Source organism: Rhinatrema bivittatum, chromosome 8, assembly GCF_901001135.1.
Source record: "Rhinatrema bivittatum chromosome 8, aRhiBiv1.1, whole genome shotgun sequence".
NCBI classification, from domain to species: Eukaryota; Metazoa; Chordata; class Amphibia; order Gymnophiona; family Rhinatrematidae; genus Rhinatrema; species Rhinatrema bivittatum.
The window spans coordinates 37,118,318-37,144,571 of record NC_042622.1 but is presented as its reverse complement, the minus strand read 5'-3'; the positions used below and the strand labels follow the sequence as shown (position 1 = coordinate 37,144,571).

Genomic DNA, 26,254 nt, shown 5'->3' with positions numbered 1-26,254 from the left:
TTTTAACTCTGTTCCTCTGCTTAAACCACATGAGAAAATCATGTTATAAGATCAATATAATAATGAATTACTTATCTTTTGTTGGCCATCTACTCTGACCTTTCACCTGGCCAATATAGTCTCGAAAGCTTCAAAATAACGAGGGAACAGAGACCATCTAGATGTAGGCTGTCAGCTTAAAAATCCTTGACCATCCAATCGGGATACGTGGACGCCTGGAGGATTGAGCAGCCCATGTGGGCTAGGCCCTGCTGTTAGGCTTTTATCCCAGGACAAGCAGGATGCTAGTCCTCACATATGGGTGACGTCATTCACGGAGCCCTAATGCGGGAAAACTTCTGGCAAAGTTTCTAGAAGCTTTTAACTGGCAGCCTGGGGCTACTGAGCATGCCCGGCATGCCATGATATTCCCTACCACAGGGGTCTCACTTCAGTCTTCTTTTTTCCTCGCTGCTAACTACATAGCGGTTCATAGGAGCCCTGTGAGGTTACCTCACAACTAGGAAAAAAATTATAGTAATATTTGCCCTTTACGGGTCTCACTCGCTTTGTCACCGGCTGGTGACAAAGTATACTTTTTTCGCTAAAGAAAATACCCATTTTCATCGACGGATGTCGACAGAAAAGACTTCAGGCTTCAAAAAGTGCCCGGCCTGCAACCGAACAATGTCCATAACGGACCCGCATGTCGAATGCGTTCGGTGCCTTGGTGGAGACCATTACATCGCGGCCTGTTCACAATGCCAGGAAATGACGGTGAAAGGCAGGAAACTCCGCCAAGAAAAAATGGCACAAATATTTCAAATTCAGGCAGGGCCATTGCTGACGACTTCCACAAAATCGTCACCGGTAGGCATCACAAAAAAGATATTAATAAAGAAAAGACTTCCGGAGGGTTCGGGGGATGCCTCCTCTCCAACACCCTCCGCTTCATCGACAAGGTCGATATCTGAATCACGTTCCAAACATAAACACCGACGGCACCGTTCCATTCCGCCGCTTCCACCGCCGGGGGAACCGATCCCTAAAAAGCAAAAGCTTTCATCTGCCTCCGTGACATCGCTGACGGAATCGATACCATTGACATCGATTACGGACTTGACTACTTTAATCAAACAAATAGTCACCGATGCCCTGCAACAACAAGTACCGGCGTCATCGCCGATGCCGACCACCGAGTCGATGCCGACAACCCTGTCGATGCCGGCAGAATCACCGATGTTTTCAACTTCGATACCGGCTTCCCAGCCGATGCCGGCGACTCCACTGACAATGCCAATACTGCATTCGATGCCTCTATATACGCCGATGCCAGCGATGACTTCATCGATTCCGCTGAGTACTTCTTCGATGACAGTCCCATTCTCACTGCAAGAACCATCGATGACATCGATTCCTTTACAAAGCTCGATGACCACGATGACTTCTAGGCCAATTTCATCGATGATTCCAATATCGATGTTCACCTTCCATACCTCATCGATTCCAACTACTGCACAATCGATGTCTCTTTACACATTGGCACCAACTAGAGCACCTGTGCCAAGAAAGGCACCTTTAACTAAAAAGTCATCAGGAAAATTTAAACACTCTTCACTTCCAGCTCCAGATACTTCTACATCTGAAGCACAATTACATAGCATCCTCACTAAGAGGTATCAAGACCTTCTAGTATCATTGCCCATAGGACCTGGGCAAGAGGAAGAGGATATAGAGGAAGAGGATAGAGAGTGTTCACCGGATCCTCAAGATCCTTTACAAGGACCTTCAGGAGTTCCCCCACCTAAAAGGCCGGAACCTCCTCCGTATCATCCTACGTCAGACACTTGGTCAGACTCAGAATCTGAGCATTCCTCAGAAGATTTCTTATCTGAGAATACTCCACCTCAAGCTAAAAAGCAATCACCTCCAGAGGACCTTTCATTTTCCTCTTTTATTCAGGAAATGTCTGAGTCCATACCCTTCCCACTTCAAGCTGAAAGGGATGAGAGGCAACAAACACTTGAAATACTTCAATTTGTGGATCCTTCCAAGCACAATCTAGCCATTCCAGTGCATGAAGTGCTTTTACAGCTTCAACAGAGGATATGGGAACATCCCTGCACAACCCCTGCTGTAAACAGGAGAGTAGACTCTACATATCTTGTTCAAGCAGCTCCAGGATTGGAAAAACCTCAACTCCCTCACAACTCCCTGGTTGTAGAGTCTGCTCAGAAAAAATCCCGCAGATCCAGAACACATGCCTCAATCCCTCCAGGAAAGGACAGTAGATTTTTAGATTTAATGGGAAGAAAAATCTACCAGGGAGCCATGCTCAACTCTAAGATTGCTGCATATCAGCTTTATATGACGCAGCACCAGAGAAATCTCTGGAAACAAATAGAAGAGTTTCTACCATCCCTGCCTCAGCAACAACAAGAGGCAGCACAGCAAATCATTCAAAAGGGGTTAGATGCAGGAAAGCATGAGGTAAAGGCAGCCTATGATGCTTTCGAAACATCGTCTAGAACAGCTGCATCTGGCATCAGCGCAAGAAGGTGGGCCTGGCTAAAGGCTTCATATTTACGCCCTGAGGTCCAAGACAAATTAGTAGACCTACCTTGTCAAGGAGATAATTTGTTTGGCACCAAGGTGCAAGATGCCGTTGCCCAGCTTCGAGAACATTCAGAAACATTGAAGCAACTATCAACCTTACCTCATGACACTGCAACTCACACAGCTCGCAGACCACCACGTAGGGAGGCTAAACGTCCCTTCTACCGTCCAAAGAGGTATTATCCTCAGGCCTCTAGGTCAAGACCTCCAAGGTCTCAACAACGACCACAACAGAGACAACAAAGATCTGCGAGACCACAGCCACCTCCTCAAACAGGTTCCACCTCGGGTTTTTGAAAAACATCCCAGAGTGCAGAGCCAACTACCCAATCCTTATCCCAAATTGCCAGTTGGAGGGAGAATTTCCCATTTTTACAAAGAATGGACAAACATTACAACAGATCATTGGGTCCTGTCCATTGTTCATCAAGGCTACCACCTAGATTTTTTATCTCTCCCTCAGGAGTTTCCACCACAAAACTCCCATCTCAATCACATACCTCAGTTACAAACAGAATTATCTGCTCTTCTGAAAGCAAAAGCTGTGGAACACGTACCACACACTCAGAAGGGAAGAGGATTCTATTCCCGGTATTTCCTCATTCCAAAGAAAACCGGAGGCCTACGTCCCATTCTAGATCTCAGAAATCTCAACAAATTCCTAAGAAAAGAAAAATTCAGGATGGTCTCGCTAGGCACCATGCTTCCACTAATACAAAAGGGAGATTGGCTTTGTTCTCTGGATCTTCAAGATGCATACACACACATTCCAATATTCCCGCCTCATCGCAAGTATCTGCGATTCACAGTGGGACATCAGCATTTCCAATACAGAGTGTTACCATTCGGCCTGGCTTCAGCTCCCAGAGTATTCACCAAATGCCTGGCAGTGATAGCAGGACATTTGCACAAGCAAGGTGTTCATGTCTTTCCTTATCTCGACGATTGGCTAATCAAAAGTAAATCACAACAAGGAGCAGTAAATTCTATGCATTACACAATAAAGTTACTTCACCAACTGGGATTCCTCATCAACTATCAAAAATCCCACCTGAAACCTTCTCACCTACTCCAATTCATAGGCGCAGAATTAAACACAAACATTGCACAGGCTTTTCTTCCAGAAGATCGTGCAGTCACACTGTCCCGGTTGGCGTACTCAGTTTCCCTACAACAGCACGTGACAGCTCATCAGTTTCTAATCTTACTAGGCCACATGGCTTCAACAGTTCATGTCACTCCTATGGCACGACTTGCCATGAGACTAACCCAATGGACTCTGCGATCACAATGGATCCAAGCCATTCAACCACTACATTATCAAATCCAAGTAACCCACCAACTACGCTCATCGCTACAATGGTGGACAATCAAGGACAATTTACGCAAGGGCCTACCCTTCCAAAAACCAGTCCCTCATATAACATTAACTACAGGTGCATCCACCTTGGGGTGGGGAGCTCACACAAACTCTCTTCAAACTCAAGGAACTTGGACAAAACTCGAAGCCACATATCAAATCAATTTTCTGGAACTTCGAGCTATACGTTATGCGCTGCATACGTTCAAGGACTGCCTGTCACACAAGACTGTGCTGATCCAGACAGACAATACGGTAGCCATGTGGTACATCAACAAACAGGGAGGTACGGGCTCGTATCTCCTTTGTCAAGAAGCTGCACAAATTTGGGATTGGGCCTTGTCTCACTCAATGTTCCTACAGGCTACTTATCTAGCAGGAATTCAAAATGTACTAGCCGACCGTCTCAGTCGCCAGTTCCAACCACACGAGTGGTCTCTGAATCCCTCGATAGCGACCAAAATATTCCAACGTTGGGGACAACCAACAACAGACCTCTTTGCGTCGCATCTGAACCACAAAGTGGACAACTTCTGTTCTCTACACAAACAGAAGAACCAGCCAGCCAAGGACGCTTTTGCTCGCCCTTGGAACTCAAGCCTACTATACGCATATCCTCCAATACCACTTATCACCAAGACGCTGGTGAAGCTACAACAGGACAAGGGGTCCATGATACTCATAGCCCCGTATTGGCCTCGACAAGTATGGTTTCCCACACTGCTAGACCTCTCAGTCAGGGATCCAATACGCCTGGGAGTAGCTCCCAATCTCATAACTCAGGATCAGGGTCTGTTGCGCCATCCCAACCTTCAATCCCTATCCCTGACTGCATGGATGTTGAAAGCTTAATCCTACAACCACTCAATCTTTCAACTAATGTTTCTCAAGTGTGTTTCACTGTCTGTGTCCTTGAAGTTTGCAGCTTGCTTCCTTATCAGACTAGAAGAAGGGAGGGCTGGGAACATAAGAAGTTGTCATACTGGGTCAGACGTAGGGTCTACCAAGCCCAGCATCCTGTTTCCAACAGTGACCAATCCAGGTTACAGGTATCTGAAAAGTACCCAAACATTAAGTACATACCATGCTACTAATGCCTTTAATAGCATTGGCTAGTCCCTAAGTCAAATTGATTAATAGCAGTTTTTATGGGTGACTTCTCCAGGAACTTATCCAAACGTTTTTTTTAAACCCAGCTAAACTGCCCTAACCACATCCTCTGACAACGAATCCCAGAGCTTATTTGTTTGTGCATTGAGTGAAAAATAACTTTCTCTGATTTGTTTTAAATGTGCTACTTGCAATCTTCAAGGAGTGCCCTCTAGTCCTATTGTCTGAGAGTAAATAATTGATTCACATTTACCCGTACTAGTCTTCTCATGATTTTATAGACCTGTATCATATCTTCCCTCCGCTATCTCTTCTCTAAGCTGAACATCCCTAACCTATTTAGCCTTTCTCCATAGGGGAGATGTTCCATCTCCTTTATCATTTTGGTCGACATTGTCTGGACCTTCTCTAGTGCAGCTATATCTTTTTCTTGAGATGCAGTGACCAGAATTGCACATAGTACTGTAGATTGCAGTCTCACCATGAAGTGAATCAGAGGCATTATGACATTCTCTGTTTTATCACCATTCCCTTCCTAATAATTCCTAACATTCTGTTTGCCTTTGACTGCTGCAGCCTACTGAGCTGACAATTTAAATGTATTATCCACTGACACCTAGATATTTTCCTGGTTGGTAACTTTAATGTGGAACCTAACATCATGTAACTACAGCATGGATTATTTTTCCCTAAATGCATCACCTTGCACTTGTCCACATTAAATTTCATCTGCCATTTGGGCATCCAATCTTCCAGTCTTGCAAGGTCCTCCCGCATGTGATTTAACTACTCTGAATAATTTTGTCTCATCTCCAAATGTAATAGAAACATAGAAAGTAACATAGTAACATTAGTAATGACAGCAGAGAAAGACCAAAATGGTCCATCTAATCTGCCCAGCAAGCTTCCCAAGGTAGTAACTACCGCTCCGTGCAGGTTACCCCCAAGCTTTATTTATTCCCATCCTCTAGCCTTTAGGGATCCATAGTGTTTATCCCATGCCCCTTTGAAATCCTTCACAGTTTTAGTCTTCACCATTTGCTCTGGAAGGGCATTCCAGGCATCTACCACCCTTTCAGTGAAGAAATATTTCCTGACATTTATTTATTTTTATTTTAAAACTTTTCTATACCGTCATTCAGTAAATTAACCATCACAGCGGTTTACATAAAAGCACATATAGTAATAGAAATTAGTTAGAATAGCTAAAACATTATGAACGTGCCAATATAAGCAGTAACAGGATTCTCTCAATATAAAACTGTTTGGTAAATATTGATTTTTGTTAGGTTGAAGTTACTATTGCAGTTCATATATAAATAAAAATAATCTTAAGAGTATTTAAAGGTTGGGAAAGAAAAGGAAATTTTAAAAACTATGTATTCGGTGCTGGGTTATTCTCTTATTTGCTCTCTTCATTCTCTTGGCTCTAAGTCTTCCTCCCTGGAGTTTCAAATCGTGACCCCCTACTTCTACTAAATTGTTTCCAATGGCAGCAGAAAAGGACTCTACGGCCCATCTAGTCTGCCCAGCAAGCTCCCATAGTTATCAGTTTCCTATATTTATCACTTACAGACTGCCAAGGTCATAGCTCTTATTGGTTACTGTTTGAGTCCAATTTCCTCCTCCCCCCCCACCATTGAATCAGAGAGCAATGTACAATATTGGAGGTGCATCAGAATTGTAGTATCAGGCTTTTGGTTAAAGGTAGTAACTGCCACATCAAGCAAGTTATGCCCATACTCTTGTTGGTTAATGATTGGGTTCAATTTCCTTACTCCCTCTGCAGTTGAAGCAGAGAGCAGTATTGGAGGTGCATCAGAATTGTAGAATCAGGCTTTTGGTTAAAGGTAGTAACTACCTTATCAAGCAAGTTACTCCCACGCTTATGTGTTTTCCCACACCATACAGTTCAGTGTCTTTAGTTGTTGCCTGAATTCAATTCCTCTTTTCCCCCTCCAGCAAGCAATGATGGAGTTGCATCCCATTTTGAAGGCTTTTTGTTAAGGGTAGTATCTGCCACACCAGCAAGGTTCCCCCATACCTTACTTCGTTCCCCTCCCCCTTGCCTTTAGGGATCCACAGTGTTTATCCCATGCTCTTTTGAAATCTTGCACTGTTTTTGTCCTCTCCACCTCCTCCGGCAGGGCATTCCAGGCGTCCACCATCCTCTCCATGAAGAAATATTTCCTGACATTGCTTCTGAGCTGTCCTCCCTGGAGTTTCATCTCGTGACCCCTAGTTCTATTGGATTCATTCCAGTGGAAAAGGTCTATTATTGTTTAGGCGTAACTATAAAAGCTTTCAAATATCTGAAGGTCTGTATCATATCTCCTCCTCTCCTCCTGGGTATTCATATTTAGGTCCTTCATCTCCTCATAAGTCATTTGATGGAGACCTCCCACCATTTTGGTCGCCCTTCTCGGGACCGCCTCCAACCTGTCTCTCTCCCTTTTGAGATACAGTCTCCAGAACTAAACACAGTACTCCAGATGAGGCCTCACCAAGGACCTGTACAAGGGGATTATCACTTCCTTTTTTTTTTTTTTTTTTTAAACTAGATATTCCTCGTTCTATGCAGCCCAGCATTCTTCTAGCTTTAGCTATTGCCTTGTCACATTGCTTCGCCATCTTTAGATCACTAGACACTATCACCCGAAGGTCTCTCTCCTTTTCCGTGCACAGCAGCGCTTCATCCCCTATCGGATTACCACGTCCCAGATGCATGACTCTGTACTTCTTGGCATTAAATCCCAGTTGCCACATCTTCCACCACTCTTTAAGCTTCCTTAAATCACATCTCATTCTCTCCACTCCTTCCAGCGTGTCAACTCTGTTGCAGATCTTAATATCATCCACAAATAGACAAACTTTACTTCTATCTCTTCCGCAATGTCACTCACAAAGACGTTGAACAGAACCGGTCCCTACACCAATCCCTGTGGCACTCCACTTAACACCGTTCTTTCTTCAGGGTAGATTCCATTTACCATCACACTCTGTCTTCTATCCGTCATCCAGTTTGTAATCCATGCTACGACCTCTTCGCTCACTCCAAGCTTCTCATTTTGTTCACGAGTCTTCTATGCGGGACCTTAAGAAAGGCTTTACTAAATTCCAAGTAAATGACAATGAGCGCTCTTCCCTGATCTAATTCTCTAGTCACCCAATCAAAGAAATCAATCAGATTCATCTGACAGGATCTACCTCTGGTGAATCAGTGCTAACGCAGATCGAGCAAGCCCCACCATATTGTAGACAGTTCTCACTATCCTTTCTTTCAGCAGAGTCTCCATTAATTTTCCCGCCACCGAGGTGAGGCTAAATGGCTTGTAATTTACAGCCTTCTCTCGGATCCCACTCTTGTGAAGCGGGACCACCATCGCTCTTCTCCAGCCACTTGGCACTACTCCCGTTTCCAGGGATTTATTGATCAGGTCACTCAGCGAACCACGCAGCATATCTCTGAGCTCCCTAAGTATCCTTGGATAAATCTCATCAGGCCCCATGGCTTTGTCCACTTTCAGTTTTCCTAGTTCTTCCTATACATTCTCTTCCATAAATGGGGTTTCATCAAATCTAGCCCCATCCACAGCCTTATTAACCAGAGATGGTCCTTCCCCAGGGTCATCTTTAGTGAACACCGAACTGAAGTATTTGTTTAATATTTCTGCTTTTCTTGGTCCCTTTCCACACATTGATCCTTGTCACCTTTCAGTTTCACTATGCCACTTCGGACCTTTCTCTGATGTATCTGAAAACTCTTTGGCAATCCTTTCTTCCGCCAGACATTTTGCTTTCCTGATTATATTTTTGTCTTTGTTTAACCATTTATTTTTCCCTGTGTTCCTCTTTTTGCCTTTATTTCTCGAACGCTGTTCTTTTTATTTTATCAGCCACCTCCTTTGAGAAGCAGATAGGTTTCCTATTTCTCTTGCTTTTGTTTACTTTTCTAACATAAAGATTAGTTGCCTTTGTGATCGCTCCTTTTAGTTTGGCCCACAGTTGTTCCACCTCCCCATTTTCTCCCGGTCTTCAAGTTCGATTTCCAGGAATTTTCTCATTTCAACAAAGTCTGAATTTTTGAAGTTCAAAACTCGGGTCTTCGTGTGACTTCTCCGTATCCTATTTGCAATATCAAACCCATACTGTTTGATAATTACTGGTGCTAAAGTGGGCCCTCACCCGGACATTTGAGAAACTATCCTCATTTGTGAGCACTAAGTCTAGAATAGCTCCCTCTCTCGTGGGTTCCATTACTATTTGTTTGAATGGAGCCACTTGCAGGACATCCACTATCTCTCTACTTCTGTTAGATTCCACAAAAGGGATCCTCCAGTCTATGTCCGGCAGATTAAAATCTCCAACAATCAACACATCTCCCTTCCCACCTTTAAGATGTCTTCAATCAACAGAGGCCTGTAAACCACTCTGGTAAAAATGGGATGCACTATCCTCTTTTTTTTTTTTTTAAGCACAGCCCATAATACTTCTTCTATACCCCCTATTCCTTGCAGTTCAGTTGCTTGGATATTGTGTTTGATATAAAGAGCTACTCCTCCCCCTTTTCTGTCCTCTCTGTCCTTCTTTATCAAGTTATAGCCAGGGATGGCTGTATCCCAATCATGAGATTCCGTGAACCATGTCTCTGTAACAGCAACAACATCCAAGTCCGCCTCCACCATTAAGGCTTGCAGGTCTGGGATTTAATTGGCCAGACTACGAGCATTTGTGCTCATAGCTCTCTAGTTTCTCTTGTTCTGTTTACAGCTTTTCTTGAACTTGTTTTTTGTCTTATTCTGCTGACATTTGTTATTCCCTTCACCCTTTTCCTTTGTTTTTTGTATTCGGTTTTGTTTTTGTTGTCTGCCACTCTAGCCTCAAGAGATCTGACTCGTTCTCTGAGAGCCAGGAGCACTTTGCACCAGGTGACCAGGTGCACACATTCAACCTTTCAAGTGGTGGATAAAAAAATATCATATATATGACATTCAGTGCAAAAGACTGGACTTCTGCCTTCCTTTTATAATTTTGTTGCGTTCCTAGTTAAGATTAGGTGTGCACGCTGAGCGAGGTGTGATTTTTGTGTGCATAACTTTTTTGAGCGTGGTGATGCGCTCCAGTGGGGCGTGCACCTTGCACGCTTATTGCTGGGGCAATAATCGCAGCAAGGCACCTGTAAAACAAGAAGCCTAAGCACCTTTCTCTTTGTGTTTGTCATATTAGGCCTTCTCAGCCGGACCTGTCTTCCAACATGTGTCAGCACTGTTCAGATGCTCAGGGAGAATTGTCTTCCTTGGATTTTGCTAAGCTTACATCCTCTCATTCTGATGATGATCTGGTTACAGTTTTGGCTGGAAGTGTGCCAGATCTTGGTACTCCCTTGACTGGCTCCTCTGCAGGAGATGGCAGTTCAGTTGGGCCCGCTCCAGTACCTTCTGGGCTTGATCTGGATGCTTTTTCTTGGGTGGAGTTTTTTCAAGATTTACAAGCCTTTGTTCAGGCGCAATCCTCCACTTTGCCTACTCCGGTCAGGTCGGACCCTCAGCCGGTGGCCCTTATTCTTCCAATCCTATGGTTAAGCGCCTTGGCATGCCTCTGTTCACCACGGGTATCCCCGGTGGGGACCTGGATGACACGGATGATGAGGCGGATCCGGATTCCTTGGAAGTTGGTGAAATTCCTCCTGATTTGGAACTGTATTGAACCATGTTACAGTGTTTTCAAGAGATGAACTACTGGCCCTGATTTCCCAGACATTAAAAATGCTGGGAGTGCCTGGGGCAGATTCTATGTCAGAGTCGAGGAAGAATCCCATTTTGGTTGCCTTGCATAAAGCCTCTTTCGTTTTTCCTGTTAAGAATGCCATTCAAGAATTGATGAAGCTGCCTTTTGAACCTTTAGAATTGGCTTCTCTTAAATTCTTAATGTGGAAAGTAGTGTTTTGGTGGCAGTAACAACAGCCAGAAGAGACTGCGAACTCCAAGCACTTGTTCACTATCCACTTTATATGCAATTCTTCCACAATATGGTGGTACGCCATGCTTACCTGAGGTTTTTCCTAAAAGTTGTCTCTGCTTTCTATATCAATCAAGCCCTTGTACAGCCTGTCTTCTTTCTAAGGCCACATATGCATGAAGGAGAAAAAAACCTTTAGTCTTTAGATTGCAAACGAGCCTTGGCCTATTACAAGAAAAAACTCAACCGCATTGCCAACTTCACAGCTCTGTATATCTTATGATCTTAATAGGCTCGGCATAGCATTCGCCAAATGTACCTTGTCTAACCTGATAGTGGACTACATTCAGCACTCTATACAGTTGCAGGCCTACAAATCACAAATTCTATCAAAGCTCATCAGGTTAGAGCTGTGGTCTCTTCCATTGCTTAGCTACAAGAGGTGCCTCTCAGACATCTGCAAAGCTTTAACATGGTTATTAGTACATGCTTTTATATTCCATTACTGTCTGGCTACTCTCTCGAGGACTGACAGTAAATTTGAACAAATAGTTTTGTGTAACCTGTCCTTGCAGTAGTCAGCTCTCCATGGTTGAATCTGGGTTGCTTACTCAGCAGTTGCTCTGCTGCAACCCTCAATTTAAGGTTCCCTACATGTTATGGCTGTTTCAGCATGTTTATTGAGGGGGGTGGGGGGGGGAAGCAAATTTACTTACCAAAAATTGTTTTCTCTGTAGACAGAATGAATTAGCCATGCCAAATACCTGCCAGCCTCCTGGAGAGATTACCTAGCTAGGATTAGCTTTGTTATCAACTGAGGAGGTTCATGAAGTAACTCCTGCATAGGAATTCCCACACATGCTCAATAGAGCATAAAAGTTTTACTAGCTAGAAGAGACTATTTCATTCAGGATGATGTCACCCCACATGCCATGGTTAAATCATCCTGCTGTCTACAGAAAGCTTAGTTTATGGTGAGTAAACTTGAGAGAGGGGAGGGGGTATGGGGGAGGGTAAGAGAGAACAGGAGGGTGTGAGAGAGCATGGGAGGTAAAAGAGCGGGGAGGGTGGGGGAAATGCTTGAGTGTGGGTTTCAGAGAGAGGGAGCCTATATGAGGAGATTGTGAAGGAATGTGTATGTGGGTGAGAGATTGGGAGCTTGTGTGTATGAAAAAGGGATTGTGTGTATGTGAGGGTGCTAGCCTGTGTGAAGGGATTGTGTATGCGAGACAGCCTATTTGAAGGTGTGCGTGAGAGAGAGACATGGTTAGCCTGTGTGAGGGGGTGTGTGTGAGAGAGAGAGGGAGCTTGTGTGGGTGTGTATGCAAGAGAGAGTGCCTTGTTTGAGGAGATGTGTGTGTGCGAGAGAGTGAGGGAGCCTGTATAAGGGTGTGTGTATGTGTATTAGAGGGAGCATATGTGTGAGAGAGGGAGGGACAGAGGGAGTCTGTGTGAGGGGCAGTACTGAGAACGGGGTCAAACTCTGGGACTGGCAGTAGAGTGGAAGGGGTGGAGGGGAGAGATACTGGCAGGTGGAGGAGTTGGGGCCTGAGAAAGCAAAGTGGCCAGGGGAGTAGGGAGAGTGAGTGGAAGGGACACTCTTACAGTGAAATATCTAGGGAAATTCTGCTCAAAATATTTAAAATTCTGCATCTTTAAGTAATAACTTTTTTCTGTATTAATTTAAAATATAATTACTTTAAGACTGTTATGTAAATTGTGCTATTTTGGCCAATATAAAGTTTGCAGAATTTTAAGTTTTTTGCGCAGAATTCCCCCAGGAGTAGCTGCTGTACAACTGCCAATGTGTCACACATCTAGTACTTTAGTTTATAAGACATTGTATAAGAGCTTCCACACCATAGTTCAAGTTACTCGTTTCAGTTAAACCTTATTATAGTACACTGCAGGCAACTCGTGATGGCGTTTCTGGACGCAGAATGAACAAACGCAGGTAGCTCCTGATGACCATGTAGAATGTTGAAAATTAGCACTGCAGGGAGTATTAAGAACTATATCTCAACACCACTCCTAGTCAGGCCCTCTCTGGGCTTCCAGGAGCATGGGCCCAGAGCAGTCATATTGATATCTATATCCTTAAACTGACCCTGCCTCTTTGTCTCCATAGATTGCCAAATACTCCAAAAACTAGAAATCTTAACTATAAGGCAATAGACCACTTTATCCATACTTTACATGCTGGTTCCTGCTCTCCCATTTCTTTCTCTCCACCCCAGTTCAGTCCAACTAGATTCTTAATCCCCTACCCTCTGGAACCAACTGCACCAATCTCCTTGCCTGTGGGTATAGGTACTGTGTGGCTCAATTTGCCAAGAGTCATGTGGCACCAGAAAAGCTGCAAACGTTGGAGCATGGTATAAAGGGATGAGTGAAAGACTAGTGGGGATGGGCTTGGGGGTGAGCATGGCAGAGAAAAGAGAGAGAGAGGGGTGTGTGTGTATATAGCCCATAGCAGCTCTCTTTGTGCTATGATTTCTCCTGCTGAGTCTGCCCAAATTCTGCAGGTGAGGAAAATCACCATTAGCATTAGAGAGACTTTAAACTAGATTAGAGATTGCTAAACAATAATAAAAAATTATATAATGTATATGGTGCTAAGTTTACTTTTGTTCCAGGACATATTGTGACTTGGAGCCTGTTTCATATATTTTGTAGTCTGGTTTATCTTCGGCTGCTTTGGAGCCTTCCTCTTCATCCTCATTCAGTTGTCTCTGCTGGTGGACTCTGCTCATTCATGGAACGAGTCCTGGGTTGCTCGGATGGAAGAAGGAAACTCAAAATGTTGGTATGCTGGTAGGTATCTTCTTGGTAGATTATGTCTAAAACATCTGTTTGGAAATGCTCTAAATCAACTGTAACATCTTACTACTGCCCCACCATTTATATTTGTTAAGCATGCAGTCTTCTCTCAAGGACTTTTAGAAGCTGGCATATTGTACTTTGCATGCATTGGTGGATGAGTCCTTCAGTGGTTTCACCTTAATGTGATAGACAGGAAGTCCCAAAAAAGGAGCAGCCTCAGTTAAGATATCAGACAAGCTTCTATATCCATTTTATATCTATAACATGCGCAGATTTGTTCGTGCCGGGTTGCGCAAACAAATTTACGCCCACGCACACCTTGTAAAATTTGGCCTTAGTTTTTGGGTACTTGCCAGGTTCTTATGGCCTGGATTGGCCACTGTTGGAAACAGGATGCTGGGCTTGATGGACCCTTGGTCTGACCCAGTATGGCATGTTCTTATGTTCTTATATACAGTCTGAATTAATGTTTTCTTTTTTCAGCTTTGCTGTCCGTCATGTTGTTTTTCTACATTCTGTCTGGAATCTCTGTTGTTCTCTTGTATGTGTATTACACTAAGGTGGATGACTGCGCCTGGAATAAATTTTTCATCAGCTTTAATATGATTCTTTGCATAATTGTGTCAATTATGTCCATCCTTCCAAAAATACAGGTAGGGTATTGCATGTTTTTGATATATTTGGAAAATATTGAGCTTCACTATTTCAGTGTATACATTACTGTCATGCCACATAATGGAAAATAAATATATATATATAAAGTCTGTAAATAACTGCTAGGCAGAACAAAAATTATTTAAAGTGTTCATATAATATAAAATGTTAACATGATAAAGGAGAACACTAATGAAATATATTATCAAATGAATTCCAAAAAAATATTACTTTTTTATTAACAAATTGAAACAAAGATGAAAGCTTTACACATTACAATGTAAATCTTACAAATGAAAAACATAAAAAGAGAGAGATGGGTGTTTCTATTTACACTGAAAAAGTGTTTCAAAATCACAGTGCAACAAACAGGCGATATAAGATACCTTGTGCTACGTCTTGGGGTAGATCAAAGTTGCCTGTCAGAAATGTCCCAGTACAGACAGAAGAATATCAAAAAGACCCCTAATAAAAAGGCTATTTCCCTTTTCAAGAATATTCTCCCCAACAAAGGCCTTCGTTTCACCAGTATGACTTCCTCAGGGGGAAGGGGGTATGTTGAAATAGAAAACTATGGCAATATAACATAATTAGAGAACTGCGATATTAATACAGTGGGCCCTTGACTTACGAACTCAATTGGTTGTAACTCAAGTTGGTTGTAAGTCAAGACTTTGTTTTCCATAGGAAATAATGGAAAACCCCATAATGCGTTCCAGACCTCTGAAAAGCACCCCTTACCTAACCATTTCTACAATAAAAAATGTTTGTATGAGGTCTGTAATTACCAGAAACACCTATACTTCCCTAGTGTACTCACCAAAAAGTTATTAAAATGTGCTTAGCCTACCAGAAAAAACAATTCAATTTTATTTTTCATTTACTTATTTAAAAGTTGACATCTTTGGTTTGCAGGAAGGGGGGAGGGAAAGCAAACAGCATTGGGGGATGAAATGGAAGGTGGATATTGTTCAGAAGGAGAGTCCCATTCTATAAGAACATCTGGAATCTGGCTTTCTGGTGTCCTTTCTCTCCTTGGGGGGAGTCTGTAGCTCACTAGGACCTGCTTCTGGCTCACTTGGTCTCAACCTTTTCGCATCTAAAAACTGGTCTAAGGTTGTCTTTCTGTCTTTTCTTCAACACTGTTCTGTAGTATGACATAACATTATCATTAAGCAAGTGAATGCAATGATTGGCTTTTCCTCTGTCTGGGTGGGTCTTCTCTACAAATGTTTGTAGCTCTGTCCATTTTTTCAGGATTTCCTTAATTCTAGAAGAGGAAATTTGCTGCAGTGATTCTTGATCCTCCTCCTCTTCAGTAAGCTCCTCGGCTGCCATTCTCTGTTGCTCAGCCAGAAGTTGCTGAAGTTCCTCTGTAGACAATTCATCTGAGTGTTCCTCCACCAGTTCCTCAACATCAGCACTGTCTACCTGCAAGCCTATGGACTCGGCTATAGTGACAATGTCATTAACCACAGGGTCAGTTGCAGGGTCTGGCTCCTCTTCTTCTATAATTTTAGGCCACACTTTCTTCCAGGCAGATCTCAATGTCCTTTGAGAGACATTGACCCAGGATTTCTCTATTAATCCCACACATGAAAGGATGCTGTAATGTTCTTTTCAGAATTCTTTAAGGGTTAAATCCGTATCTGAAACAATCTGGAAGCACTTCTGGAACAGTTCCTTGGTGTATAGCTTCTTAAAGTTAGCTATGACCTGCTGGTCTATAGGCAGCAGTAGAGGAGTTGTGTTAGGTGGGAGGAATTCTACTGTGAGCCATGGGAATTCTTCGGCCAACTTGTCTTCCAAGTCTCGTGGGTGAGCAGGAGCATTGTCCATGATGAGGAGAGCCTTGAGTGGTAATCCTTTGTCCTCAAGATATTTCTGTACAGTAGGAAAGAAAACCTCCCTGATCCACTCAAGAAAAAAGACTACTCTTACCCAGGCTTTTCTGTTAGATCTCCACATGACACCTAACCTATTCTTCATGACATTCTGTTTTCTGAACACTCTTGGGGTCTCAGAGTGATAAACCGAGAGGCTTTATCTTGAGGTCACCACTCGCATTGGCACATAGCAGTAAGGTTAGCCTATCCTTCATTGGCTTGTGAGCTGGCATTTTTTTTCTCCTCTTGGGTAATGTATGTTCTCTTGGGCATTTTCTTCCAGAAAAGTCCAGTTTCATCACAGTTGAAAACCTGCTGACAGGAAAAGCCATTTCTCTGTGTCAGTGTTTTGAAGTGGGGTATGTAATTTTCAGCAGCCTTTCTATCAGAACTGGCAGCTTCACCATGCCTAGCTACGCTATGAACCCCAGTTCTTGCTTTAAAATTGTGAAACCACCCCTTACTGGCACGAAATATTTCACCATTTTCACTTGTTGATGGCTTATCCTTTATGATATCTGCATTTATAGCCCTAGCGTTTTCACAAATTAGACACTCAGATGGGCAATCACCTGCCATCTGCCTTTCATTTATCCACACTAGCAATAGGCTTTCTACCTCTTCTATCACTGTTGATCGTGACTTACAAATTTGAGTGACACCTCTAGCCACACTAACTTCCTTGTACAAATCTTTTCTTTGTAAGATTGTGGAAATGGTGGATTTTGACATGCTGTATATGACAGCGAGATCGGTCACTCGAACGCCACTCTCAAATTTCTGCACAATTTCCTTCTTCTCGATTGTGATTGCTTTCTTTATCTTTGGGGCCATTTTGAACACTTCTTTGATAAAAGTGCTGTTCTGCAGGAGAAAAAAAAAAAAGAAACCTAACAGAAAAAACACCAACCCTAGACACTCTTTTCTTCCTACCAACCGCTTCTGAGCACATCTCTTGCCCTCCAGAAACTATTTTCCCCTCCCAACCGCTTCTGAGCACATTTACTGTACCTTGCCAGCTGAGTGATATCCCCCGATGTCCCCCGATGCTGTTTGCTGAAATTGCGTGCCGGGTCTGCCCACGTGCGCCTGGGATGGACTGGTCCCATTAGTAGAAGCAGCAACAGTAGCCAGCCAATCCCTGTAGAAGTCCTGCCCTCCAAGACCAGAAAAATGTGATACACAACCAATCCACGAAAAAAAAAAATGCACACACGGCACGCACGCGGTGGTGGTCGTAACTCTAAATTTGGTCGTACCTGGAAACCGAAAATTATGATCGTAACTCAAATTTTGTTCGTAAGTCAAACCCTGACATGTTGGTCGTAACCCGAGCCGTTCGTAAGTCAAGGGCCCACTGTATAATGAAATAAAACTTGTGTTCCAGGAGGCAAGACTGACTTCTTGCTATTGCCAAATTTGGCCTCTTAGCGATCTTCACATCTTGCTCTCTATTGGGCTTCTCTGTGAAGCAGGGATTCAGAGGATACTGACATTCGTATTTATTTGTACTCATTGTGCCTTAGGCATCGTTTCTCCAAATTCCCAGTGCAGAAAGGTTTAGGAAAGCTTGCATTTCTTCTTGTGCATCCCAAGAGGGGAAATGTGAAAACATTTCAAATCCTAGTGTACAAAATAAAGGTGCTGTGGATTGTGATGGAGAAAATCCATCCTATTCCAGTCATGTTCTGGCAACTTTATAAGTGATGGATCAGGGTAAAGAGCATAGTGCAATCTGGATGACCTTTTTTGACAACAGCATTTTTACCAAATATGTATACAGTTATACAGTAGGATAATGATGGGCACTGAGGAAGGGAAGCAGTATCTTACTTCTTGTGAAAAGATTATATATGGATTCTGGATTGTCTGAGCTGTGTTTAGACCCTGAATTAGGTTTCTAGGGGGTGACAGGTACTGCAAGATATGTGATGGCACTGTTAAAACTGCTTTGCAAATTGCACCCTGCTTGTACACTCTTGATAGGTTTCTACTAGAATAAAATCAAGAGCAAACACATTGACACAGATGAGAGGAAAATAGAAGCATATATATGTGTGACTTAACTGCATATTATGTTAACTTCTAATTATAATGCAGGGATTTGTAGCTAAGAATTTGTTTTAATCCTAGTCCAAGTACACTTTTCATTGTTCTCCATTAATGGGAATCTTTAAACCACCTTTTTGTACATAATTAAACATTAGAGAAAGTGATATCAGTAACTGTTTTGTGAGCTCAGGATAAGATGGTTATATGAGAATTGGTCTTTTTTTTTTCCTTAAACTAGGAGTACCTGCCTCAATCTGGCCTTCTTCAGTCTTCTGTCATCACCCTTTATACAATGTACCTAACTTGGTCTGCTATGACTAATGAGCCTGGTAAGCTTTGTGATCCTCTAGAAATCTGCATTTGGTTGTTGAAACGATCACAGTTTTTTAGTCCTCTTGGAAAAGCTTCCTCAGTTTTTCATTTAGAGTTAATATTTTTTATTTTCCAAGTTCTCTGAGGACAAGCAGGATGGCAGTCCTCACGTGGAATTTTGACTGTGCCTCACTGGGCATGCCCAGCGTACCACTGTACTATGTGGATGTGTGATATAGTGACATGCTGGGCCTACCCATTGAGGCACAGTCAAAGTTCTGGGCCAGGCTCCATCAGTTGATGTCACCCACATGTAAGGATTGACATCCTGCTGTCCTCGGAGAACACATGTTACAGTTGAGCACCGTAGTATACATAAAATAATGGGAACAAATGCTTTAACTTTTAAATGTCTTGCTAATATCCTTTCTTATGATTATTTGAGAGCATTTTTCCTGTTAATTAGCTTTTCATGCACTCTTCCTGTTCTTAACCTTAGCAGCTGCTTGTGTCACTCTCTTACTGCAACATCGCCTATATGACTGCAGAGGCCTTAGCATTGCTTCTATTGAGATCCTTTTCTGTATAAGGGACATTTTTCACATTTGTTTGATATAGGACAGATTCATAGTTTCATGTTGACTGCACTGGTCAGCATTATTCACTCTATACTGGTACAGCATATGTATCAGAAGCCCTAGGAGATGACATAAGGACCTATATATGTATACCTGGGAAAAGAGAGAGGGTGATATCTCAAAGGTATAAATGCACAAGAAGCAAAGCTTTTTTTTGGTAGAAAAGAAGTTCTAGAACAAGAGGTCATAGGATGTGGCTCCAAGGAAGTAGATTCCTGAGTAACATCGGCTGTTTTCACGTAAAGAGTAGTGGGTATATGTACTAACCTTCCACTAGGGGCGGAATCCAAGAGAATATGGGATAAGCACAGAGGGAACCCTCTTTGCAATGAAGTGAAGAACAAGCCAGATATCAACCGGGGTCTGTGGCATTGAACCAGGAAATAAATCTGGCAGACTGAATGGGCCTTATGCTTTTTATCTGCCATCGTACACATATTCTGTAATAGGGATGTGCAATCTTTTTTGCTGAATTGGAAAATTTCAAAGAAATAGTCCAATTCGGCATGGGTTGGAGGACCCGAATTCTGAAGCGGGTTTTCCCCGAACTTCAGGGAAAATTAGTTCCCTGTACGTACCAGGATCAGTCCAGACACCTGGGTTGTGACTCCGCACCAGCAGATGGTGACAGAGCAAGACTTGTCGAGCACCCTCACTTATAGTAAGGGGCCACCCACAGCTCCTCAGTCTTTCTCTGTCTCCAGCAGATGGGGCGGGTTCACCCACAGTCTCTGATGGTCCCTGGGTAGTTGATAGCTAGTCAGGGATTTTTTGGTTACAAAAAAAAAAAAAAAAATAAAATAAAAAAAGAAGGGAAATAGAAGGAAACAAGAAAAAGTGGGAACGCTTCGCTCGCCCTGACAGCCTCCCAGGGGGGTTGTAAGGTTCTGAGGGGACCATCCCCCCCCTGGTTGAGGCCGCTGCTGAGGGTCGAGGACCCGGCCTGTCTCTGGCAGCAGCTTCGGGGGTGACACCCGGGGAGCCCGGTTCACTCACCCCCGCTGGAGCAGAAAGTTCAGGACCAAGGTCAGCGGCAGGTAGAAAAAAAAAAAATTAATTGCTATTTACTTTATTTTTGGTGTGTGTGTTTCCTGCCGGTTCGCCGTTCGTGCTGTCTGCTGTTTTTCACCGTTCGGGGGAAGAGCAGGGCTGAATTTTAATTGTTGTTGGTTTTCTCCTTCGTCGGGACCGGGCCGGTGCGGCGCATGCCGAGGGGGGCTACGTGCCGCGCGACGGAATTTGTTCAAGCTGCTTATCGGGCGGTGAAGGGCCGTCCGAGGGCGGTCGGGGGGGTCCGCTCTCGACCGCGATCGCTGCCGCGCGCTGCACCCGACAGAGACGGCAGGGCCGAGCCATTCCCGCTTAGTGTGGGAATGGTGGCCATTTTGGATACAGTGAGGGAGGCCACGCGGAGGACAGTAGAAGATGGCGGCTTGCCTCCGGCGTTGTCTCCTCAGCAGCGGGACCCCGGGGGGGGGGACCCCCGCGGGGGGCTGCTTCGTCGGCAGATCGGAGTCAGGATGAGGCCTCCTCTGATTCGGAGGCCTCATTTTCGTCAGATTTCACGGTTCTTTTGCAGAAAATTTTAAAATATAAAAGATCGAAGCGGAAAAGAGAGCGGTCTGCGGTTAAAGGGGGTTCAGACAGTCGGTCGGAACCCCAGAAGAGGCGAGCGGGGGAGGGTCATCGGAGACCCGTGGACCCGCTTAGAGAGCGGCGCTCGGTCCGAGGGGCCCCCCAGGATACCGACTCCGAGTCGGCCTCATCGGAGGAAGTGGACCCTGAGTTAGGGGTCCCAGGGGACGACGGAGCGCACGCGGAAGAGGATACGGTCCACGCTGGGAACAGCAAGGGCACTCCAGCGGTGGAGGGTGACGACCCCAAGGTGGTGCGCTTGTTCCGGAAGGAGGAGCTGGCGCTGCTTATCCCGGCAATCCTGCGGGAAGTGGGGGTAGATGCTCCACCCATGGAGTCCAGAAAGGATGCCAAGATGGACCCGGTCCTGTTGGGCCTTACGGGACCTGCGGTGGCTTTCCCTTTCCATTTTTCAGCTTCTGATATTCTCTTCCGGGAATGGGATACCCCGGAGTTGGGCCTGAAGGTTAGTAAAGCTATGGATAAGCTGTACCCGTTGCCGGAGGACGCGCTTGAACTACTGCATCTTCCTCGAGTGGACGCAGCGGTGTCAGCGGTCACAAAACGGTTGACGATTCCAGTGACAGGAGCCACGGCCCTCAAGGATATTCAGGATAGATAACTGGAGGCTCAACTCAAGAAAGTATTTGAGGTTTCGGCCCTGGGGGTCCAGGCTGCTATTTGTAGTAACTTTGCTCTGAGGGCCGGCTTGCGCTGGGCTCAAGTACTTCAGGCCAATGCGGGCCTCTCGGGAGAAGAGGCTGCGCAAGCAGACAACTTGGAGGCGGTTATCGCGTACAGTGCGGGCGCTATGCATGACCTTCTGAGGACTTCGGCCAGAGCCATGGTTTCGGCAGTTTCTGCTCGCCGTCTCCTTTGGCTCCGCAATTGGGCGGCGGATGGATCCTCCAAGGCCCACCTGGGCTCGCTCCCTTTTAAGGGGAAGTTATTATTTGGCAAACAACTGGATGACCTGATGCAGTCCCTCGGAGAAAACAGAGCGTTCAAGTTACCGGAGGACAGATACCGGGCTCGGACTTCTTTTCCCAATAGGTCCCGTTTCCGAGGGCCCAGAAAGTCGCGGCCGTAGAGGTCGTCGGGAGCTCCGTATCGAACTGGTTCCTCTAGACCGTCGTCGTGGTCCCAGTCCTTTCGAGGGAAAAAGTATGGGAGGCAAGGCGGTTCCTCGTCGGGAACCGGCCCAAAGTCGGCCCAATGAAATATGGAAGGTCCATTCCCCGCAGCTGGCTCCATTAGTCACGCCGAATGTAGGAGCCAGGTTGGCGCGGTTTTACGGGGAATGGACCAGGATAACCACGGACCAGTGGGTCCTCAGCGTGATAAGACACGGTTATTTTGCTCGGGTTCCGGCGGACAAATTTCTGGTGTCCCCTTGCAAGGGTCACATCAAGCGTTTGGCAGTCCGGGATACGCTGCGACGCCTAGAAGACCTGGGCGCGGTAGTTCCCGTACCTCCGGGACAGCGCCATCGGGGCCGGTATTCCATTTACTTCATCGTGCCAAAGAAGGAGGGCACTTTCCGACCCATCCTAGACCTCAAAGGGGTCAACAGATGTCTTCGTGTTCCTCGATTCAAAATGGAGACGATCCGCTCAGTAATAGCTTCGGTTCGACCGGGCGAATTCCTGGCGTCCCTGGACCTGACAGAGGCTTACCTTCACATCGTAATTCAGCCGTGCCATCAGCGTTATCTGCGGTTCTGTATCCTGGGCAGACACTATCAGTTCAAAGCTCTCCCCTTCGGACTCGCCACTGCTCCAAGAACGTTTACGAAGGTAATGGTGGTTGTGGCAGCCGAACTGCGGAGGGAGGGGTTCTTGGTACACCCCTACTTGGACGATTGGCTAATCCGAGCCAAATCCGAAATACAGTGCCGACAGGCAGTCGTCAGGGTCCTGCAGCTCTTGCGTTCGCTCGGTTGGGTGGTCAATCTCGCCAAAAGTCGGCTGGTTCCCACCCAGACCCTGGAATACTTGGGAGCGCTGTTCGACACGAAGCAAGGCAGGGTGTTTCTGTCCAAAGAGCGGGTGTGCAAGCTGCAGAGTCAGGTGCGCCGTTTATTGTCCCTACAGATTCCGCAGGTGTGCGATTACCTGATGGTGTTGGGGTCGATGGTGTCAACGCTGGCGTTAGTTCCCTGGGCTTTCGCTCATCTACATCCATTGCAATCCGCATTGCTCTCCCGATGGCGGCCGGTGTCAGAAGAATTTCACCTTCTACTCCCGCTCACGGATCAGGCGAGGTCAAGTTTGCAGTGGTGGCTCAGCACCAACAATCTGACACGCGGAGTGTCCCTGATCATGCCCAACTGGATGGTAGTCACCACGGATGCCAGCTTATCCGGCTGGGGGGCGGTTTGCATGGGCCGCTCGGTGCAGGGACAGTGGTCCAAAGCTCAGTCACAGTGGTCCATCAATTGCTTGGAGACCAGGGCGGTCACGTTGGCGCTACATTCTTTCCTTCCATTGCTCCGAGGGAAAGCGGTCAGAGTGTTGTCGGACAATGCGACCACAGTGGCGTATATCAATCGCCAGGGAGGAACGAGGAGCCGGGCTGTTGCGGAGCAGACGCGGCAGCTAATGCTCTGGGCGGAAAGAAATCTAAGCAACATCGCGGCGTCCCATATCGCCGGAGTGGACAATGTCCAAGCGGATTTCCTCAGCCGACATCGATTGGACCCAGGGGAGTGGGAGCTGCCGGAGGTTGCTTACCACCTAATCTGCAAAAGGTGGGGAACGCCACACATGGACTTGATGGCCACCGCTCAGAACGCCAGGGCTCCGCAGTTCTTCAGCCGAAGGAGAGAACGAGGGGCCGAAGGGGTAGACGCGCTGGTACTCCCTTGGCCCACGGACGTTCTCCTATATGTATTCCCTCCCTGGCCACTGATAGGCAAGGTCCTTCGACGAATAGAGACGCATCCGGTGGAGGTGATAATGGTGGCGCCGGAGTGGCCACGGCAGCCTTGGTTCGCGGACCTCTTGCACTTGGCAAGGGAGGCCCCTCTCCGATTTCGAGGGGAGGCAGCACTCCTCCGTCAAGGACCCGTCTGTTTGGAGGACGCGGATCACTTCTGTCTCGCGGCCTGGCGTTTGAGAGGAAACGTTTGAAGAATAAGGGGTATTCGGATGCGGTGGTGGCCACCTTGCTGAGTTCTAGAAAACGTTCTACGTCCTTTGCCTACGTCTGGGTCTGGGCGGTGTTTGAGGATTGGTGTGGAACTCGTGAGGTGAATCCTGTGTTACCATCCGTGCCGGATGTTCTCGCCTTCCTTCAGACGGGGCTTGCAAAAGGGCTATCTTGTAGTACCCTTAGGGTCCAGGTAGCGGCGCTTGGTTGCCTCAGGGGAAAGGTGCAAGGTAGGTCGCTAGCACATCATCCAGACGTGGCACGTTTTCTTCGGGGAGCTAAGCATTTGCGTCCCCCGTTACGTCATCCTTGCCCTTCCTGGAATCTCAATTGGGTACTCTCTGCTCTGTGCACGTCGCCTTTTGAGCCCATCAAGCGGTCAACGCTAAAAGACCTTATCCTTAAGGCGGTGTTTCTCGTAGCAATTGCGTCGGCAAGACGAGTCTCAGAATTGCAGGTGTTATCTTGTCGGGAGCCATTCTTACGCTTCTCGGATTCTGGGGTTTCCCTAAGGACGGTTCCCTCCTTCCTTCCGAAGCTGGTGTCAGCTTTTCATTTGAACCAGACGGTTGAGCTGCCCGCTTTTCCGGAGGGGACGCGGTCTGATCCGGAAGCCAAGGTGTTGAGAAAACTTGATGTCCGCAGAGTTCTGCTCCGTTATCTGGAGGTAACAAATCCTTTTCGGGTTTTTGTCCTGTGTTCGGGCCCAAAGCGGGGTGGAGCTGCTTCCCGGACCACGATTGCACGGTGGCTCAAGGAAGCTATTTCTTCAGCGTACCTACTGAAAGGTAAGTCTGTTCCGGTGGGCCTTCGAGCTCACTCGACGCGAGCCCAGGCCGCCTCGTGGGCGGAATCTTCACAAGTGTCGCCACAAGAGATTTGCAGGGCGGCAACTTGGAAGTCATTGCATACTTTCACTCGACACTACCGGCTGGATGTTCAGGACCTGGATTCAGGGGATTTTGGAGAGAGTGTACTGCGAGCGGGACTCTCTGGTTCCCACCCTCAGTAATTCAGCTCTGGTACATCCCAGGTGTCTGGACTGATCCTGGTACATACAGGGAAAGGAAAATTAGTTTCTTACCTGATAATTTTCGTTCCTGTAGAACCAAGGATCAGTCCAGGCGCCCGCCCAAGTAGTCTGCGTTGGGTTGATTTCAAATTAAGAAGAGTCCGCTCGGTTGGTCTTAAATTTTTCAGAGTCTTCTTTAATTCTTGACTCGGTGTTTCAAAATCAGCATATCTCAGGAAGCTCCACATGCCAATTGAGGTCTGCATGCGGAGCTTCCTGAGTTGTATTTTGAAATCAGCATAAGTCAGTGTCTGTCTGGCTTGAGAATTCACACTAAGAATTACAGAAGGCATTCTTCATGAGATGTTGATAATTGCATCAACAAAACAAACGTAATATATAATTAATAATTAGAACAATCAACACATAAGTCACAAGTGCAGTGAGCTTCCTTTGTGATATGAAGGTCAGACTACTATAATATTTCAAATTCGATGTGGTTTTAGCAAGATTATAGAGTGAAATTTTTGGGATACTTTCACTCTTAAGGTTCTTTTGATCTATAATACTACAAAGTTAGCCATCCATGCAGGGGCGTTTCTATCATGAGGCAGGGTGAGGCGGTGGCCTCAGGCAGCAGAATTTTGGAGCAGCAAAAATTGCCCCTTCATCTTACCTCCAAAGTCAAACATTGGATTGGGCAGGGATAAACCAAACCCCTGCCTGATCCGCTCAGTGGCAACCCCAGGCAGCAGGAGTCGTGTCTATCCCCAAATCATCTCCTGCTGCCACGTGACTGGCCCCGCAGCAGCAGGAGATGACATTGGCATAAATGCGACTCCTGCTGCCACCCACCCCACAACTGGCGACCTAAGAGGAGGAGGACGCAGTGGCTGAGAAAAAGGCCTGGGTGCGTGTGGGTGACTGCCTGTGTGTGCGTGTGGATGGGTGACTGCCTGTGTGTTGGAGGGGCATGGGAGACCTGTTTGTGTGTGTGTGTGTATGTGTCGTGGGGAGGTGATAGCCTAAGTGTGTCGGGGGGGGGGGGGGGGGGGGAAGAGCCTGTGTG

The 26,254-nt window shown here is 45.9% G+C and overlaps 1 protein-coding gene across 2 annotated transcripts in view; it reads left to right on the top strand.

Moving 5' to 3' along the window:
• SERINC3 (serine incorporator 3) overlaps positions 1 to 26,254 on the top strand; it is an 81,551-nt gene that overhangs the window by 30,189 nt on the left and 25,108 nt on the right. For both annotated transcript variants that reach the window (XM_029611834.1, XM_029611833.1), the window contains exons 5-7: positions 13,700 to 13,837; positions 14,330 to 14,499; positions 18,677 to 18,767. In XM_029611834.1, coding sequence (XP_029467694.1) covers positions 13,700 to 13,837; positions 14,330 to 14,499; positions 18,677 to 18,767 — 399 coding nt within the window. The remainder of the gene's footprint in view (positions 1 to 13,699; positions 13,838 to 14,329; positions 14,500 to 18,676; positions 18,768 to 26,254) is intronic.